The sequence below is a fragment of the Petaurus breviceps genome, unplaced genomic scaffold (assembly GCF_028583685.1).
Source record: "Petaurus breviceps papuanus isolate PSGF00001 unplaced genomic scaffold, PetGlider_PUasm1.0 154, whole genome shotgun sequence".
In the NCBI taxonomy this organism is placed as follows: Eukaryota; Metazoa; Chordata; class Mammalia; order Diprotodontia; family Petauridae; genus Petaurus; species Petaurus breviceps.
The window spans coordinates 10,400,512-10,419,980 of NW_027185715.1; the positions used below are offsets into that span (position 1 = coordinate 10,400,512).

Genomic DNA, 19,469 nt, shown 5'->3' on the forward strand with positions numbered 1-19,469 from the left:
CTCATCATGATCTTTGATTTTTTTAAATGAAAATCAATTTTTAGTGATATCTTTTGTTTTTATATCACCTACATCTTCTAGTATAGCCTCTTTTCAGAAAGCCATTCCTTATAACAAAGAGTAAAAGGGGTGAAAACAGTTCAGCCAAACTAACCAGCATTGAAGAAGTTTGACATCATAGCCATTGTTCCTGAGCGCTACAGAAAAGGTGGGCAGGGAAGGTGCCTTCTCATATCTCTTCTTGAGGGCCAAGCTGGTCATTATAATCATATGACATTCTGTTTCATTTATTTTGTCATTAATTTTTCCGTTTACATTGTTGTAGTCATTGTTCTTTTCCTGATTTTCCTTATGTTACTTTATATCACATCATATAAATCTTCCTGTTCTTTTCTGTATTCATCAGATTCATCATTTTTTACCATATAGTAATATTCCCTTACAGTCTTGTATCACAATATTTTTAGCATTCCCCAATATCATTTTTTTATAATGATTGCTTTTTATGTGCAAAGTTTTAGTATGTAGTAATTTAGATATTTAGGTACTCAAAATAATGTCTCTTGTTTCTGAAGTTTCTACTGGTACAAAAACTGTTAGTATCCCATGTTAGCTGTGTCGTGCTCTAAATTATATTAAGCATATATCACATTTAAATGTAGATTTTATTCAGTCTTGCTCATGTATAGATTAAGTACTTCCTAAGCCATGATAGTTATAACAGAAACTAAAAGTGTTTGTGTGACATAATTCTTATACTTTTGTTTAAATTTAAGTAGCCTTTGTACCAAATAATTTACAAAGACATGAACATTTGTAATGATTTTAATTTTCCATGTAATATGTTTAATTTTACATCTTTCTCTTTAGAAAACTGGTGATTTATTTGCAGTCAAGGTATTTAATAGCATAAGTTTCCTTCGTCCTGTGGATGTTCAGATGAGAGAATTTGAAGTCTTGAAAAAATTAAACCACAAGAATATTGTCAAATTGTTTGCTATTGAAGAGGAGGTAAGTATATCTTATGTTTGTAGTTATATAAGTTCTAGGTATTATTAGGTATATACTTAGCTTTTTGTTTTTAATAATTTTAGTACTGTTTTGTATTTGTGGAGTGCTTTACAGTTTACATCGTGATTTCATTTGATCCTCACAGCAGTCCTCTGAGACAGGTATTGTTACCCCCAATTGATAGGTGAAGAAAAGGTAAATGACTGTCCCATTCACACAACTTATAAGGGCAAGAATCTAGTGTTCTGACTTCTAACCCAAAGCTCTTGCCGCTGTACTACCCAGCTAACAGGAGCTTAAATGAATAAGGACCATTATAGAAAGGCAATCAGAAAAAAATCTCCTAGAAATAAACAATAAATGATAGAGGTTAGAATTCTAAATATATGGTATAATACTAGGAGGAACATAGCTAAATGCACATATAAATAAAATACAGGGGAAAGTCAGTCACGTGGAAGAAGCCAGTGGAGAAGAAAAGAGAAGAGCAAAATTTGGAGATCAGACAAGATGAATGGGACTTATTAAAAGGAAACGGTAACAGAAATGGGGATAATTCTTAGAACTTTTTTTTGTTATTATGAACTTTATACACATCAACAAACATGACCATTTCCCTATACAAAGAACAGAAAAAGGATTGTGTAGTAAAGCATGACTCTCTTTTAAAGTATCTTTAGCCTTTAGAGAGAGAGAGAGAGAGAGAGAGTGTGTGTGTGTGTGTGTGTGTATAAATATGTGTTACTCAAACACAATTTAAGTCCAGTCTGATTTTGGTACCTGAAGACTTGGAAGACATTAGAGGACTCATAGGGAAGGTACATAGTATCAAAATCTATACTTAGCATTTTTCTTCTTGTTGCTTCTGTGTGTAAGATATTACAACACAATAACATTCTTTATTCATTCAAAGACTCTTAGGAATAGAGAAAATGCTTGATAATGTTAATAAAATGATTTTTCTCAAGTAACAGGAGGTAGAAAAACCTCTCTACTCCCTCAAAGAGAAACATCTTACAAGGAAATGTGGGCAAAACCAAAATGGAGTGATATCCAATTGCTGAGCTGCCTTGCTGAGTTGCTTTATGGTTTTGAATTTCAGTTAAGCAGTAAATATAACACTGACCCTGCCTTTCTAGATCCCCTTCAGAACTTCTTTCTGTTTTCTTTGTGTGTATTTTGTTGTTTTTTTGTTTTTCATGTTTGATTGATACTCTTTTCTTGTATTCTGTATTTGGATATATCATTACCCTCCCTTAATATATTCCCCTCTCTCTCTAACTCTAAATAAAAGTCCTCTTTGTAACAATTATACTTTTTAAAAAACCAATCCAGTCATTGGCTGTGTCTCATACTGTACCTCTAGTCCTTCACCTTTTGTGCAAGAAGTGGAAAGCATACTTCATCAGTCTTCTGGAGTCTGGAACATTTTTGTTGATCTTGGTTTTTAAGCATTTTGCAGCTTGCTTGAAAATGTATACCTCATTCTGCATCTCTAGTCTGTCATGTCTCTGCCAAGAAGTACCCCCTCATCAGTCTTCTGGAATCACTATTGGTCATTGTTTTGTTTTGATCATAGTTGTTCAGTTTTTCAGTGTTTTCTTTTACAATGTCGTAGTCAACATAGGGATTCTTCTGGTTCTGTTCAGTTTATACTGCCCAGGATTCCCTGAGTCTGCTTTCATCATTTTATGCAGTACAGTAATACTCAATTATGGTCACATGCCACACAGTTCATTCAGCTACTCCTCAGTTGTCCGAGAGGCAATCTGAGGCATTCCCTTAGATTCTATTTCTTTTCTTTCTCTTTCCTTTTTTCTCTTTTAATCTCCTTTGAAGATTAGGAACTTTGTTTTGTTTATAACTATTCCCTCTCCCTAGCCTCCTATCTCCTCCCTATCCCTGTGTTTGTTTAACCCTCCTTTATCCATTTCAGATAATAGTGATGCTCATCTGATGCCCACTCCCCCGTCCCTTCCTCCTTTCTCTCAGCTATGAGAAATCATTCCATTACTTTTCCTCCTTTCTACATTCTTACCCTTCCTTCTCTTTCCTCTCAGGATTGCTATTTTTCTTATTTAATTTCCTCAGTACCTTTGAAGAAGTTCTGGAGGGACACTTGTTTCTTTTTTCTTTGCTAAAATGTTAGCCCTGTATCATCATACAGCTTCTTTCAAATTCCCAAATACATTTACCTCTAGGCTTTTGTGTTTGCATTTCAGACTTCTGAATCAGCTCTGATCTTTTCATCAGAAATGATTAGAAGTTTTCTATTCCAGTAAAAGTCCATGTTTAAGATTATACTTAACCTTGGTTGTAAGCCTTTTTTTTCCCTTTATCTTTTGGTATATTATTTTCCAAGTTCTTCCCTCGTTTATAGTAGAAGCTACTATAGGTAGCTATAAGCCTTGTGTGTTCCTGACTATATTTCCTTGGTTCTTGATATATTTCTTTCTGACTGCTTGCGATAATTTTTGTTTGTGGAAGTTTAGGATTTGGGTTATGACTTTCCTGGAACTCTTTTCAGAATGTAATTTGCATTTTTTTCCTATCTTTTCTTTGTTCTCTGGGCAGATTTGGACAATTTTCATTTATGATTTCTTAAAGTATAGTATATCCAGGCTTTTTAAAGTCATGGTTTTCAGGGAGTTGAATAGTTCTTAAATTATCTCTCCTTGAACTATTTTTCCACATCAGCCATTTTTGATATCAGTTCACTGGCAAATGCATCTTGTGCTAGAGGTGTTTTATTTGGAAATCCTTTTATGCCTTGTTCAGTTTCTTTTTCTGAAATTGGGTGAAGGCCTCTTTGTTCTGTTAATCTGTATTTTATATTTTTTAGATATTCATTTAAGTTCTTGTCTTAATTTATACGTTTTCCTTGCTCTTCATTTGCTGTGAATTCTCCTTTTTCATTTTTAGTATTGTACTTTGATTTTCCTCTTTTTTAATTAAACATGGGTGATCATTTATTAGTTTTCCTTAACCTTTTTTATGTTTTCAGTTTTCTTTACCTCTTCTTTGAATTTCTATTCTTGTGTTTAATTTTTGTTGATGTTGTTTTTCCAGTTTTGTTGTGTTTGTTCTTTCAGTTTCCTGCATGATTTATTGATCTTTTTTTTCCCTCTTGATAAAAGTACTTAGATTTAAATTTTCACATAGGTATGATTCTGGCTTCATCTCAATAGTTTTGATATGTTGTCTCATCTTTGGCAGAGTTATCTATTGTTTCTGTTTGTTTTCAGACCCAGCAGTTCCATAGGATTAAATTATTTTGTGTATGTTTAAGTGTGAATACTTTCTTCAAATGCCCTTTCATGGTTAAACTTTTTACATCAATTGTGACCAGTAATGATTGTGTTTAATATTTCTACTTTTCTACATTTTTATGATGATTTTATGCTTTAGCAGAAGATTAATTTTTATAAAGATACCCTGCATAGATGACAGATGTGTGTGTGTGTTCCTTTCTGTTCCCATTCACTAGCCACTAAACATCTCCCATAACCAGCTTTTTTGAGGCTGTGCTTGTACTTGTGTAGTTCTCTCCTGGATTTTCCTCTTGGGTTTCTCTAAATACGTAGCATTTCTTCATTGTGTTTAGTTTACTGCTGTTTCCGGCATTTGTTGGTATATAGGAGCTTTGTGCCAGGAACAGACAGGGTCTACCCATTCCGATATTCTTGAATGGATTAAATAGACACTTTTTGAGCCTGTCCAGATGTTTGCAGTGTGTATGCCACTGCTGCTGTCTTTCTGGATGGGGTGGCTGGTAGTAGACCCCATCTTTAGCTTTAATCTCTGACTTCTACTGGTGATCCACTTTGACTGTTGACATTGTCCTATCTTTGTGTCCTATTTCTTGCACAAATTCTTAATCAGAGATTGGTTCTACTAGCTGTAATAGTCCTGACAGCCCACATTCTAATGTTGGAAATGGTGTGGGATTTAGATCTCTTTTTCACAGCTCCCTGGCACAGATCTCCAGACTCTGATTTGACCCTGCCTTGACTTGAAGTACTCTGATTGTCCAAGCTGGTTCTGCCTCCCTGTGCAGTTACCTTATGGGGGAAGGCTGTGTCCACTGGTACTGTTTTAACAACTTGGAGATCTGTCTTCAAGCCCACATTACCAGAGCTAATACTTACATGTGAACCTCCTGGGGCATCTTCATTTGGAATAGCTGCTTTCTTCAGACTTACTACAGACTTATTTAACAGAACTGACCCTGGCTTCACTGGCATAACCCCACTCTCACAAAGCTTTCAGACGCCAGGTCCATTTACTGTGATTTAGATCCCCTCCTAGTGCTTGCAGGCTTCATGGTTGTTTACCAGGGCTTATGCTATCTTTCCTGATGTGAGCTCTCACCCCACCTCTTCTGACTTCCGGCTCATGTTTGTGCTTGTGATTGTACTTGCATATGTGTTTGTGTGGGTACATGAAAGTCTAAATGGGAGAAGCTTCACTTGTTTATTATTGTTCTGTCAGGGGATGGGGGAGAGGGTAAGGGGAGAGATAGATCTGTCCTCTGTGTGGCCTTTCACATATCCAGCTTAACCAGAAGTCAGGATGTACCTTTAGATAGAATTAAAAGTTTAGAAATGGCAACAATCTTAATGTAGCCTTATAAATAGCTTGACAGAGTAAACAAATGGTTGGTACAAAGCAGTGGTTTAATTTATTTTATTTACTATCTGTTAATGAGTAAAACCTTATGTAGGTAAGAACAGCGTTGTGTGCTGGTAAAGTTTTTGTAATTTCTTGCAGAAACAAGGTTGATTTCTGTTCATAAACTTTTACCTACCCTAAGTTTTCTGCATGCATTTATTTGTACAACTGCTCTACCACTTTACATTTCAAAGAGTACTGAATTTGGAGTCAGAGGCCTGGATTCTAATGTCACCTCTGCCACTTGCTTGTTATGTGACCTTAGGCAAGTCACTGGAGCTTTATGGAGCTCAGTTATTCAGTAATTATTCTGTAAAATGACATGATCTCTAACGTAGCTTTAAGTTAAAAATCTCTGATTCTGTGGCATAGAAACTAAGCATTTTATAGCTATATTCTATACTGTGTACTTTTAGAAACAATGAACATTTTAAAAGTGTTAGAAGGTAAGAAAGCAAAATTACTTTTTAAAATTTATCGTCTCTGTAGCAGCCCTGGGCAGGCTAGACTCTGATTAGACAGATGGGAGTTGTTCAGCATGTGACCAGTCAGTTAGTTTAAGAGTATGGTTCTATCCTTGGAGCAGGTGTGTTTGTGAATAGGAGTAGTTAAACTTAAATGTTTTCTGTTAAAAATTGTTTTCTTTGTAGTATTGTGCCTTTTTAGGTACTATTTATTAAGAGTTATAATTTTGGGAAACTATGAAATTTTAAAAGTGATGATTATCTCTAAATTTAGTCCTTGTTTTTAGCAATTCATCTTCCTGATTGAGTAGAATTTTAGAAGATCTTAAGTAGAACTAAGCACCAAAGTTATTGTAAGAAAGTGTCTTCTTACAAATCATTACAGTAAGTCCTGGGAATATGGATGAAGTTACTGTGTTTTATGCTCTTATACTGTCTCAGCCACTGGTTGTTTGTTTGTTTTTCTCAGACTACTACAAGACATAAAGTACTTGTCATGGAATTTTGCCCATGTGGTAGTTTATACACTGTTCTAGAAGAGCCATCCAATGCCTATGGACTACCAGAATCGGAGTTTTTAATTGTGTTGAGAGATGTGGGTATGTTGAATCAGTTTTTAAAATTTAATCTTAATTCTTTTCAGATTTGTATATTTTTATCTCTTTCACTCAGGAGTCTTAGATCATTTTTAGAGTAGTTCTGGGCACAGTATTAGTTTTTATTCCTGATCCTGTTCACATGCTAGCATATTCTTTCCCCAATTATCTTGTATTTTAAAATTTATGTTGTGTACACGCGCACACACACACACACACACACACACCCTACCTTTTCTGATCGAATGTAAGCTCCTTCAGAGTAGGAATTGTACCATTTCTTTTTTGTGTTTGTATCCCCAGCAAAGTACCTGGGATATAGTTGGTGCTTAATAAATGTTTTTTGATTGTTTGATTGTAGGGCAAATAGATTCCCGGTAATAGTACAGTTATCCCTTCCACATTGGGACTTTCTCCTCACAATTTCAATGTACCACAGTTTAGCATATGAAATTAAATGGGAACTTTTGCAGAAGCCACCCATGACATGTGAAGGCCAGCAGGCAGCACAGAAAAAGTTTAGAAACTCAGAAATGCATAAAATACATATATATTATTGTATATTAACCCAAGTTTTACGATAAGATATGGTAAACACCCCAGAAAAGAAAAAAATACTTCAGACTTCTGGTACGAAGGGAGGGCCAGAAATTTTATATGAATTTTCCACATCATGGGTGTACCACACCCCTAACTTCCATGATGTGGAAGGGATAACTGTAGTTCTGGTACTCTCTTACCAGTTTCATGTCATTTATTTGGAGCTTCTGAGCATGTAAGAGATGTGTAAGACTGAGGTTAGAAGTTGTAACCCTAGGAAGGAGTCCTCCAGTTCTTAGATTTAGGTCTATTTTTGTCACGTATTTCCATGGAGTAATAATAATAATACATTAAAATATTCTTTATTCTGTTATGCGAGATTTTTCTTCCCGTACATAAGACTTTTGAATCACACCCAGAGTAAATTGGTCAAGATCATATTATAACCCTCAGGAAAGTACAAGATGTTAATATAAAATATCATTCATTATCCCTGTCTTGTCTTAAAATACTGGGAAAACTTTGGTTTAATGGATTTTTAATATTGAATGATCATATATATAAATTAAATATACTCACACACGCACAGAATATACAGATTGCTACACAACTTTCGTGTTTTGTTTTGTATTTGGTGCTGAAGTGGGTGGAATGAATCACCTCCGAGAAAATGGAATCGTGCACCGTGACATCAAGCCGGGCAACATCATGCGTGTTATAGGGGAAGATGGACAGTCTGTTTACAAACTGACAGATTTTGGTGCTGCTAGAGTATTAGAAGATGATGAGCAATTTGTTTCTTTGTATGGCACAGAAGAATATTTGGTAAGAATATTTGGTAGTTGGCTGAAGAGATTCATCTGAAATGTAATTTACCAATAAACCCACAGTAGCAGGTGGGAAAAGGAGATTCATTATCCATAAATTGTCTTCTACTATGGTTACACTAAATGTAGAGGATTGGGGGTCTTATCTCTTTTGAGTTCATGGTCATTTGAAAGATGAAAAGTTAAATCTAGGTTTGTAAGGGTTCTCTGATTTTTAGCTCTACTGATGCCTTTGTTATATAGAACTTAAATTTTTGCTATTTAAAAAAATCCCAACTCTTATTAGATGTTTGGTCCTTGTCCTCAATTACCTTACTATCTTAATGAAGTATTCAGTTTATGTTTATACACTGGCACACCCTACCTAAAACGTTTGCTGTAGAGAAGAATTCATTATAAAGTAAGTTAGTCTTGGACCTCATCCAAAGGAATTTACTAAGAAGGATCACCTTTCAAATTATCCTTAGTGTAGACCCTGAGAACATTGTCAAACCAAAGTTCTGATTTATTTCAGGAAAATATTTGAATGTGAGAGTATATTTTCTGGAAACACATAATAAATAAGCAAAGCCACACTGAAAAGACCTGTCTTGGTCAGTGTTGAATAGCTTTGTAGCTGAAAAACTCTAAATTTTTTCTTTATGGAATTAGAAACTATTGAACTTCACTTGACTGGTTTAGGACATTCTAATGTTGGAATTTGTGTGGGATTTAGACCTCTTCTTCACAGAGAAGACTTGGCACAGATCTCCAGACTCTGATTTGACCCTGCCTTGAATTGAAGTGCTCTGATTATCCAGGCTAGTTCTGCCTCCCTGTGCCTGGTTTCACTGACTTGGGTATTTCCTCCTTTGACTCAGATTATAAACCTGGCTATAATTTGGTTGGGAGTCTTCCCAAGATGGCTGAAAACTTCATTATTCTGTGACTAAACTAGTGATGCTGAAGTTCTCCAAACTTAGCTGGTTATTAGCTCATAGAGGATGATAGAGTTAGGGCTGGAAGGGGCCTTACTGATTACCTCGTCATACTCATTCATTTTGCAGTTGAAGAAACTGAGGCTGGAGAGGTTATGTGTTTTGCCTAGAGTTACACAGATAGTAAATGATAGGCTGAATTTGAACATACATCCTCTGACTCCAGCACCAGTGCTTTTGCCATTGTATCACATTTTCTCAGCATGGTCTTTGGATGACATCTTGGAACATCATCTTGAACTTGCCCACTTTGTAGGGCCTAATTAAGCTTATGCTCTTCATCCAGGATCGTTTACATGCCATAATGAAGATGTCTTATAGGAAAACATAGATTATCAAAGTTGAGAGTAAATAGGTTTACTAAATAATAAAAAAAAATTGGGTAGGTTGTTTCCCGTGTACCTCCAAAGAATTTATTTTTTTTAATTGGTGACCTTCCTGCATCTGATAACTGTAGCTTGAAACATAAAAGGACAAATTTCTTTTATGTACATTTTACCATTTAGCTATTATCTAAAAAGACAGATTTGTTAATTCTGTTTTACCTTAACATGTGACATTGTGTCTGACTAGCCATGACCTCAGCTCAAAAAATTTGTTACCTCTTAAGATAAAATACAAATGATCAGGCATGTTTTTAAGTCTCTCTAGCATCCAGCTTCTACCTTCTTTTTCAGTTTTATTTTAAAAACACACTTTAACACTCCAGATTTCAGCAAAGCTAGATGACGAGTTATTCCTCAGACTCAGTATTCCATCTCCTTTATCCATGCTTTCAATCAAGCCAGTCCACATATCCAAAACATACTACTCTATTGTCATCTCTTTCAGTATTCTTATTTTCAGCTGAGGTGCCACCTTCATGAAGTCATCCTCAATCTCCTGTTGTTTGCTAGTGTTCTCTTCTTCCACAGATTACCTTGGCGTTACTTACCTATCTGTGTACATGCTGTATTCACAAGTGGTGTGGATTGTAAACTATTTGAGATTAGGGACTATTTTTATCTTGGTATTCTCAGTTCTTTGAACAGACTAGGTGTTTAGTTTTTTATTCCCTCTGTATATAGTATGTCTAGGAATAACAACAGTGTATAGTACGTGCCTGTCACATACCTGTAGTATATCCTATGTTTATGAATACCTGTAACTAACTTGTGAATATATCTGATGATCCTTTGTATGAGTACACAGAAAATTTTTATTAGATTGCCTTATATCTCATATGTATTTATATATTTTTCTGTCAGCATCCTGATATGTATGAACGAGCAGTGCTAAGGAAAGACCATCAGAAGAAATATGGTGCAACGGTTGATCTTTGGAGCATTGGAGTAACATTTTACCATGCTGCAACAGGGTCGCTACCCTTTCGCCCTTTTGAAGGACCTAGGAGAAACAAAGAAGTAATGTAGGTAGTTGTTTCATGTAGAATTCTAAAAAATGTTAGTCATTTTAGCCATTTTTTATCAAGGAATATCTTAACATTGATATACATACACACATAAAATTTAATGCATGTAATATAAAAATTACATATTTTATATGTAAGTATGCATTATGCAAACATTTCAAAACTTAATATACTAAAATTTCTTTGTACACAAATTTTAAATGATAGGTGGTATTTCATTGGGATTGTTTTCCAACCTTTTTAGCTATTTCACTTATTCGAATATCCTAGGTCCTTTGCACTACCATTAAATATATATAGTTTTAATGAATTTCGTTTAATTTTAATGCTGGCTACTACCCTTGTATCTTTTGTATTATTTGGAGGGGGTTGTTTTTTGTTTTTGTTTTTTTGTTTTTTTGGCATGGAGGGGATTGTTTTATCCAGCACGAAAAAAAATTACTGTAGCTGCTTTGTAGTGCTAGAACATGTAACCATTTGGACAAAAATGTCATGCCAGGAACTGAATTGTTTAATATTTCCTAAAAGAATATTTTGACAGATGTAATACTAAACATTTGGTTCTTGTACTAAAGAAGCTGTTTCAGATTAGTTGCAATTTACCAGTAAAGTATAACCTTATATGGCACCATTGTTTATATTGTTAGAAAATGACATCTTTTTTTTTTAAGTGAAGAAATCTTAATTATGAAATGCTCCAAATGCACATTTAAGCAACTCAGAAATTCCATCCTGTACCTGTCCTGTTGGCAAAGATAAATGTTAGAGGGGCTTCAGAAAATCAGGCACATTATTGCATTGTTGATGGGGTTGTGAATTGGTCCGGCCATTTTGGAAAGCAATTTGAAACTATACCCAGAAAGTTACCAAATTCTTTATATACTCCATCACCCTGCAGTACTACCACTAGGCCCCAACGAGATCAAAGAAAGAGGTCCTATATGTACAAGAATGTTTAAAGCAGCTCTTTTTGTGGTGGCAAAAAACTGGAGAGTCCATTATGTGGGAATGGCTGAGCCAAATGGTGACTTAAATGTATTCAGATACAATTGTGATCTACGAAACATTGAGGAAAGTGTGCTTCTAGAGAAACCTCACAAGACTTGGATGCAGAATGAGATAGGCAAAACCAGGAGAGCAGCATACATGTTATGGCAATAACATGTATGTAAAAGCAAACAGTTCTGACTGATCTGACAGTGCTGATTAACATGGTGGCAGATCCTAGCTCTGGAGGAGAAACAAAACTTGCTCCCCACCTCCTGAGAGAGAGACAATGACCAGCACAGGCAGAAGGAGAGAGACACATGTTTGGACATGGAGAGGAAGGGAAGTTGTTCGGCTCAGCTCTGTGTGTTTGTCACAGGGGCTTTTTGTTCCCCCCAGTGGGGAAGATAGACAAAAATGCTTGTTAATTGAACAGCAGAAAGGGAAATTTTTATTTTTAAAAATAGTATACTTAGCATAAGCCACACAGTGAATGGGCATAAAAGGATTGTTTTCAGGTATGTATAAAGCCACCCCGATACATAGTGGCTCTATGACCTTTAAGCTCCCTAGGCAGTGTTATAGTTGTAGAGAAAGTGCCAACATGCATTGGTAGAGAATTGCATTCACCCTGCACTGAAGAAGCCACAGGTTCAGTCCCTGTTCCTATCCCTGTGTATTTTCCACAGAATGATTCCTTTGATTTCTCATTATGGCCTGATGATTTCCTTGGTTTTTTATACAGTCAGAAAACAAACACTGACAGGTTCTACCAACCTGTAAAATTTTAAAATCTGAATCTGGTGACAGACTGTGCCTGCTGTTCACATACAAGCTTAACTAAGTTCAGAGTGTATCTTTGTCCAAAAGCTGGAAAACTTGGTGAAAAGGTTTTAATCATGGGGACCATGAAACATGAAAATCTAAGAGGACCTTCAGCCCTTTACTACCCTTTCCTGCTTCCACAGTATATGGAGCACAGAATGCTAAGAAATAGAGAGATCTTAACCCGTCTAAGCCCATCCAAACAATAATACAACCATTGGCACTCAATGTATTATCTGTATTCGGTAAATAATTAGGTGACTCACCTGCTGAACTGATTATGTCAGAATTGCTACTCATTGTAAATGAAACAAGAAGTTACAATTGCATGCAAAAGGACAGCCCACAGGTTCACTTCGTAAAGGCAAATCAACAAGTTGATCATTGCTTTTATTAAGAATTAAAGACTAGAAGTAATATTTAATATTATTAATAACATTTAATACTATCAATAATATTAATATTTAATATAATTTAATAATATTTGATATTTACTGACCTTTCAGTGCTCAGTAAATAACCATAAAGTTAATTGCAGTACATAAATCAGCATCTGGAGGCTAGGTGACAGAGTGGATGGGGGCATCAGATCTGGGGTCAGGAAAACCTGAGTTCAGATCTGGCCTCAGACACTGACTAGCTGTGCAAGTCACTTAACCCAGTTTGCCTCTCAGTTTCCTCATCTATAAAATAAGCTGGAGAAGGAAATGGCAAAACCACTCTACTATCTCTGCCAAGAAAACCCCGAATGGGGTCAAAGACCTGAACACAGCTAAAAGGACTGAACAAGAACATGAACCAATATCTATTGCAAAGGATGAAGAAGTAAAGAAATTCCATGAAGAATATGGCAAAATTCTCCCAAAGTAATTCATTATGCCTTAAAATGGCAAAGATTAGATTACTGAGAAGGCTTATCCCTGTACATATCAGGAATACTTCAAGAAGAAAGTTGGAAGGCATTAGATATGCCAAACACCAATTTGTAGAGTAGTAAATTCATCGAACTTTTCATTTAGAGGACTTGGGTTCATATCTTGTCTCTGTAGCTTATAACTTGTATGACCTTGGTCAAGTAATTTAACTTCACTGAGCCCAAGTTCTTCATCTGAAAAGTGAAAGGAGTTGAATGAGAGAGCCTCTAAGTTCCCTTCCAGGACTAAATCTAAAATTATGTGATCATCACAGAAAGTAAAGTTGTTAATGGACAATAAAGCATTATTTACAGCAAACCATGAAGGTCGAAATCAAAACTAAATTAAAAGAAAGAAGCAAGAGGAGAGAGACATTGGATGTGTCTCAGAGGAGGCAGCATGTCCCAGGAAAAGTACAGTAACACCTGTTAGAGGCTTCTTTCTTCTCTCCCTCTAAGTGTTCTAGCAGAGGTAAGATTTTCTTGGATAACATTAATGGAAACATTATTATAGCTTGTCTGTACTTCAGTCACAGTCAATATATTTTGACCCCTTTGTGATTTCTATACATATTACCAAGTGTCAGGAAATTATTAGAGGTGCATATATAAAAAAGACTTTTACAAAACTGATTAATAGCCATGATTTAATGGACTGTTTCTTTTTGTCTGCTTTTGCTATTTCAAAGGTATAAAATAATTACTGGAAAACCTTCTGGTGCAATATCAGGAGTACAAAAAGCGGAAAATGGGCCAATTGACTGGAGTGCAGACATGCCTGTTTCTTGTAGCCTTTCTAGGTAAGTGTGTTGTATTTACCTGATCTCTTAGTATCATGATCATAATTGGTTAACACCATAATTTTCCCAATTCTCTTAACACTAGAAATACTCTCTACTGAGCAGTATTTCCTATACAAAGATATTGCTACTGAACTACCATTCATAGAGTATTTGCTTTAAATGGTTCTTTTTTCTATTTGTAATAGAATTTAAGTGATCCTGCAAATTATTACTTAGTCTTAAGACTAATGGCATCTATTTCTGAGATGTTTAGTCAAGAGGTTGAAGTACATTTTCTGACCTTAAAATAACGTGGAAATGTGGCCCAGAATGCTGGTCTTGTTAGAACCATGCCTCACCTGACTGAGTTGACTGGTTACAGATAAAATTACTCAATTTAGTTCAACTCTCCAACATTTATTTATTTATTCTTTAAAGCAGTTGGGGTTAAGTAATTTGCTCAAGGTTACACGGCCAGTTACTTTGTGTGGGTGCCAAGTATCTGAGGCCGGAGCCGATCCCGGGTCTCCCAGCGCTCTTACTCACTGTGCCACCTGGCCGCCCCCTACTCAGCATTCATTAAGCACTTACGTGACCTTCGCTCTCTTCAAAGTTCAGCTCAAGTGCTGTGTCATATACACCTTCTGTGATCAGCCCCTCCAGTTATTGTTTTCTCTTCCCCACTCCAAAAAAAACCTGTCAAATTACTTTGTGTTTGCCTGTGTTCATATTCTTTCCCCATTAAGGGAGAGAGTCTTTGAAGGTTTTTTATCTTTTTATCCCCAGCCCGTAAGGCAGCATGGCATAGTGAAGGGAGAGCTAGCCTCAGAGTCAGAAAAACCTGGGTTCAAGGCTGATATCTGCCACCTACTGATTATGTAACCCTAGAAAGTCACTTACTTCTCACTGCCCCTAGACAACTCTCTTGTAAGTTCAGAGAAAGAGGCCAATTTATGGTGATGGATGAATTCCTCCATAAGAGTATCGTACACCAGTGAAATCCGAAGTCCAATAAAAATGGAGAGCCCCCAGTACCTGCCATAAACATCCATGTGCTGAATGGACAGGTCCTTAACTAAGGATTCAAAGAAAGAAAGAAAGGTCTCCCAAAGGACAGGAATTGAAGGGTTGTGACATATTTGTCAAACGTTTGTCCAAAACCTATACAAGGTCTTGTGAAGGCTAAAAAATTATAAAGCATTTATTATTTCTAGTGCTTTATCCCCCCAACAATTCACATATTCTAGTGATCATTGAGCTGCTACAGCTAGAAAAATTTTGAGATGAAAATCCTATTAAACAAAACACTAGGTTGAAGAAAATTTACAAATGATAAAGAATTTCGTTAAATTTTCTTCAGTTAGAGCCAAGATAGTATTTTAATTACTGGGATTTGTGGTTTAACTTCTTTCTTCAACACAGTAAGACTCCAACACATTATAGAATATCCAGAGCTCTTCTTTCTCAGATATTCTTCCTCCCAGGATTTCCCTTCAGTGTTTAAAGTTGTTTATTAAGAACATCCGACATTTTTTTAAAAAGGAGTGGAGTAGAGGGCATAGAAACAGGAAATAATGACCTAGCATTGGTCCAGAAGAAGGGGTATCTTCACACCTAACTACCTGGTGGGTTCATTAATTTGGAACAGGATTCTCTGAAGATCTAAGTTCTTGGGAAGAAGTTAGAATGGGTCCCCTGAGCTCAAGTTCATTCCTTTCCAGTGGAGGCAGCCCAGTACAGTAGAAGAAGCAGGGATGCTGGAACCAGAGGATCTGGCTTCCTCCCCTGCCTCTAGTACTGCTCTGTGGCCTTGGGTAGGTTTTCTGAACCATGTCTGGACTTCACTTTCCCCCTGGATACAGTGACAAGGATTGGACTAGGCAGTTTTCCAGATCTCTGCCAGCTTTACACAAGTGATCCAAGAGTACCAGGAAATCTTGTTGGCTGTAATCTTTAGTTACTGGCCTTTCTGTCTGTCTAAACCACTGGCTGCTATGCTGTGTGATCTTGAACAGTCCCTTAGCTTTCTGAACTGCCTTTCCCCATTTATAAAATGGAGAGTGATAATCCCTGTTCTCCTTTACAAGTTTTTTGTGGGGATTAAATGAGATGTATGAAAAATTCTGTTCCTTTAAAGAAATATAAAAATGTAAGCTGTTATATCTAGCTACCTTTAATAACTAAAATAAATATCAGCCAGCCTCTTCCAGAACAACTCAGATAACTTGTATTTCAGTGTATAAAATTTACCAGTTAAAAACTAGCAACCAAAAAGTTAATTTTCTCAGCTATTCACTTTACTCCAGACCAAGGACTGCTAACCTTTTTTGAGTCACGGACACCTTTGTCAGTCTGGTGAAGACTTCTTCTTAGAAAAAATGTTTTGAAATGTGGGCTTTTTTTTTCTTTTCTTTTTTGTAAGCAGTTGGGGTTAAGTAACTTGCTCAAGGTTACACGGCCAGTTTTGTGTGGGTGCCAAGTATAATGCAGGCTTTTTTTAAAGGTTATAATTTCCAGATTAAAAATTATGGCTCCAAGCAGTGCTTTTGTCTGTCTCTTATCTCTCTCTCGTTCATGCGCTTACACATGTACATTCGTGCACACACACACAATGGGGAGAAAACATTTTCATTTGCTATTATAATAATAATGCTATTAGATATGATTTGAGAAGCATTAATTTCTGGGACTTTAAGAAGGCTGATAGAATTTGAATGCCTCAGAAAACTAATACATGCTGTTTAATATTTAGAGTGTTAATGCTTAAGATTTATTTTCTATCTTCCAACTCTAGGTTGTTTTCTAGTAGGATCCCAACAGGTCATCACTTTACAAATGTGTTAGAGGACAACATCTGATTTAGGTCAATTATGGTTGTCCAGTAAAGAATTCACAAACTTGAAAAATAATTAGAGGGTTGCAACTTGCTTTTTAATATACATAGTTGACTGCCTTCCTAAGTAATTTTACAATCTGGTCTGCAAAGTATATATAGTAACCTCCTTTAGCACCTTATCTAAATTAACGTATCTAGCACTGGATATTTAGTAAGTGTCCAGTAATAAAAATTGGAACATCTCAGCTACCAAGGAGCATGCAGAATGAATCTAACACTGGGGTCTTAGAATTCAGATGAGCTGTGCAAATATATCTCAAGAATATAGGAGGCCACAAAAACTCATTTTGATCTACCTTCTCATACAGTTGTTCCATGGCTAATCAGTGAAGTAGACATCCCTGACCATGAATATGTCATAAAGTTAATGTTGGGCCTGAGTAAAGCTCATTCCTTGGTCAGAGATTATTAAATAACTTTGATAACATGTTGTATTCTAAATGTCAGGGTAACTTATTTCATGACCATCATTCTAACCAACCCTTTCTTGTATATTAGTATTATAATGTAAGGAGGTAAGAATTGAGGAGGTAAGAAAACATGGTGGGGGTGGGAAGAAATCACATAAATAGTTGTATAATGGAGTCATCATAGAATACTATGACACCCCACTTATTAGTAGTGAATTGCATTAGACAAAAGCTACCTTTTTTTATGAAAAACGGTAAATTTTATAAAATACCGAGCTCATTAAGTAACCATTAATTATAAAATGTTGAAAATAAGGTTTTATTCTTCTATAGGTATGTTATAGTATTATTATTGCCAAACTATGAAACATTGATCTTATAATTAAATGTTATTTTAGGGGTCTACAAGTACTGCTAACCCCTGTTCTTGCAAACATTCTTGAAGCTGATCAGGAAAAATGCTGGGGTTTTGACCAGTTTTTTGCCGAAACTAGCGACATTCTTCACCGAATGATAGTGCATGTTTTTTCTTTACAACAAATGACAGCCCACAAAATTTATATTCATAGTTGTAATACGTAAGTACTTATTTTGCATTCTTTTTTTTTTTTTAAAGCAATCGGGGTTAAGTAACTTGCTCAAGGTTACACGGACAGTTATTTCTGGGTGTACTTTGCATTCTTATATGTCGTTATACGTTTAGTATATTCTTTAGGTCAAATAAGCAGGCTAATAGAAAAGTTATTTTTCTTATAAAGGAGAACAGAGAAATATCATAAACATTCATTTAATGATTCAAAAATAGACAAATTATACTTGAATTTTTATTTCATTTCTATTTTGTCAGTCAGCAAACCTTTATTAAATGCTTGCCATTTATTAAATGTTACCAGACACTATGCTAAGCACTAGAGATGCGAATAAAGGCAAAAACACTGTTCCTACCCTAACAGAGCTCACATTCTAATGAGAGTTTTTCCTCAATTGTTAGGTGGAATTGGCTGTTTCTTTTTAACTTTTCCATTATTGTCATTGTTTATATTATTTTATGTCAGTATTCAAATATCTTACAGAATTGACTGATGAATGCATGAATGGGATCTTGTAACTATAGCTGTGAGGATTTTTTTAATAGAATTTATTCTGTTCATGTCAGAATAGCATTAAGTATATGTTTATCAGTACATGAAAATAGCCTCATTATATAGAGCCAGATTACTAATTATCGTTTCCCTAACTACGTTATCTTTGTGTCTTCTTCCACATAGTGCTAGTGTATTCCATGATTTGGTTTATAAACAGACCAAAATTGTTTCTTCAAATCAAGAACTGATCTATGAAGGACGACGATTACTGCTTGAACCTGGAAGGCTGGCACAGCATTTCCCTAAAACTACTGAAGAAAATCCTATCATTGTAGTAAGCCGGGAACCTATGAGCACTGTAGGATTAATGTATGAAAAAAGTATGCTGATTTCTCATTTTATATTGGGGGGGCTCATGTTTAAAATTATTGCATGTGCTTTGTAAAAGTTAATAGGTAGAACTTTAAGTAAATAATTAATTTATGACTACTGTTAAATTTCTGTGATAAAAACTAGTGTTGAGCCAAAACTTTTTACATCATATAATTTAAAGTGTATCCTACAATATAATACAGTTTTTAAGTGTAACTCATCATACTATATTTTTTTTTTCATGAAAAGTAGGGCAAAATGTTTTATCAGCATCATCTTTTGTACAAGACTTTTTTTTAAAGCAGAGAACTCCTAGTCACTGAATGCATTTAATACATTTTTTCTTTCTTTTTTTTTTCTTTTTCACAATAGCATCCTCATGGCATAAAAGTATAAAAGTTAAAAAACAATACTCCAAAAGCTTTTTAACCTTTCAACAGTAGAATTGAGTCCATTATCTTTAGAGATTTATGAAGTTACAAAGTAATTTTGGAAAAAGTAAATTTGAAAATATATTGAAGAGGACATTATCTTTGAATGGGCAGCCTACCACAGTGTCTTTCACAGAATAGGCACCTATTAGATGTTTAAATAAGTAGCAAGATTTATATTCATTAAATGATATATGTGGCATTGTTTAAGTGATTGTTTTTTCTGAGGAAATTAGCTTGAGTGTGGTTAACATCAGTTAGATTGAAAGTT

General features: G+C 35.4%; 1 protein-coding gene across 4 annotated transcripts in view; it reads left to right on the forward strand.

Annotated features, from left to right (window-relative positions):
* TBK1 (TANK binding kinase 1) overlaps window positions 1–19,469 on the forward strand; it is a 55,965-nt gene that overhangs the window by 12,544 nt on the left and 23,952 nt on the right. For all 4 annotated transcript variants that reach the window (XM_069080805.1, XM_069080792.1, XM_069080800.1 and 1 more), the window contains 7 exons: window positions 871–1,011; window positions 6,616–6,745; window positions 7,926–8,107; window positions 10,334–10,494; window positions 13,912–14,022; window positions 17,709–17,888; window positions 18,579–18,775. In XM_069080805.1, the coding sequence (XP_068936906.1) occupies window positions 940–1,011; window positions 6,616–6,745; window positions 7,926–8,107; window positions 10,334–10,494; window positions 13,912–14,022; window positions 17,709–17,888; window positions 18,579–18,775 (1,033 nt within the window). In that variant the 5' untranslated portion in view covers window positions 871–939. The remainder of the gene's footprint in view (window positions 1–870; window positions 1,012–6,615; window positions 6,746–7,925; window positions 8,108–10,333; window positions 10,495–13,911; window positions 14,023–17,708; window positions 17,889–18,578; window positions 18,776–19,469) is intronic.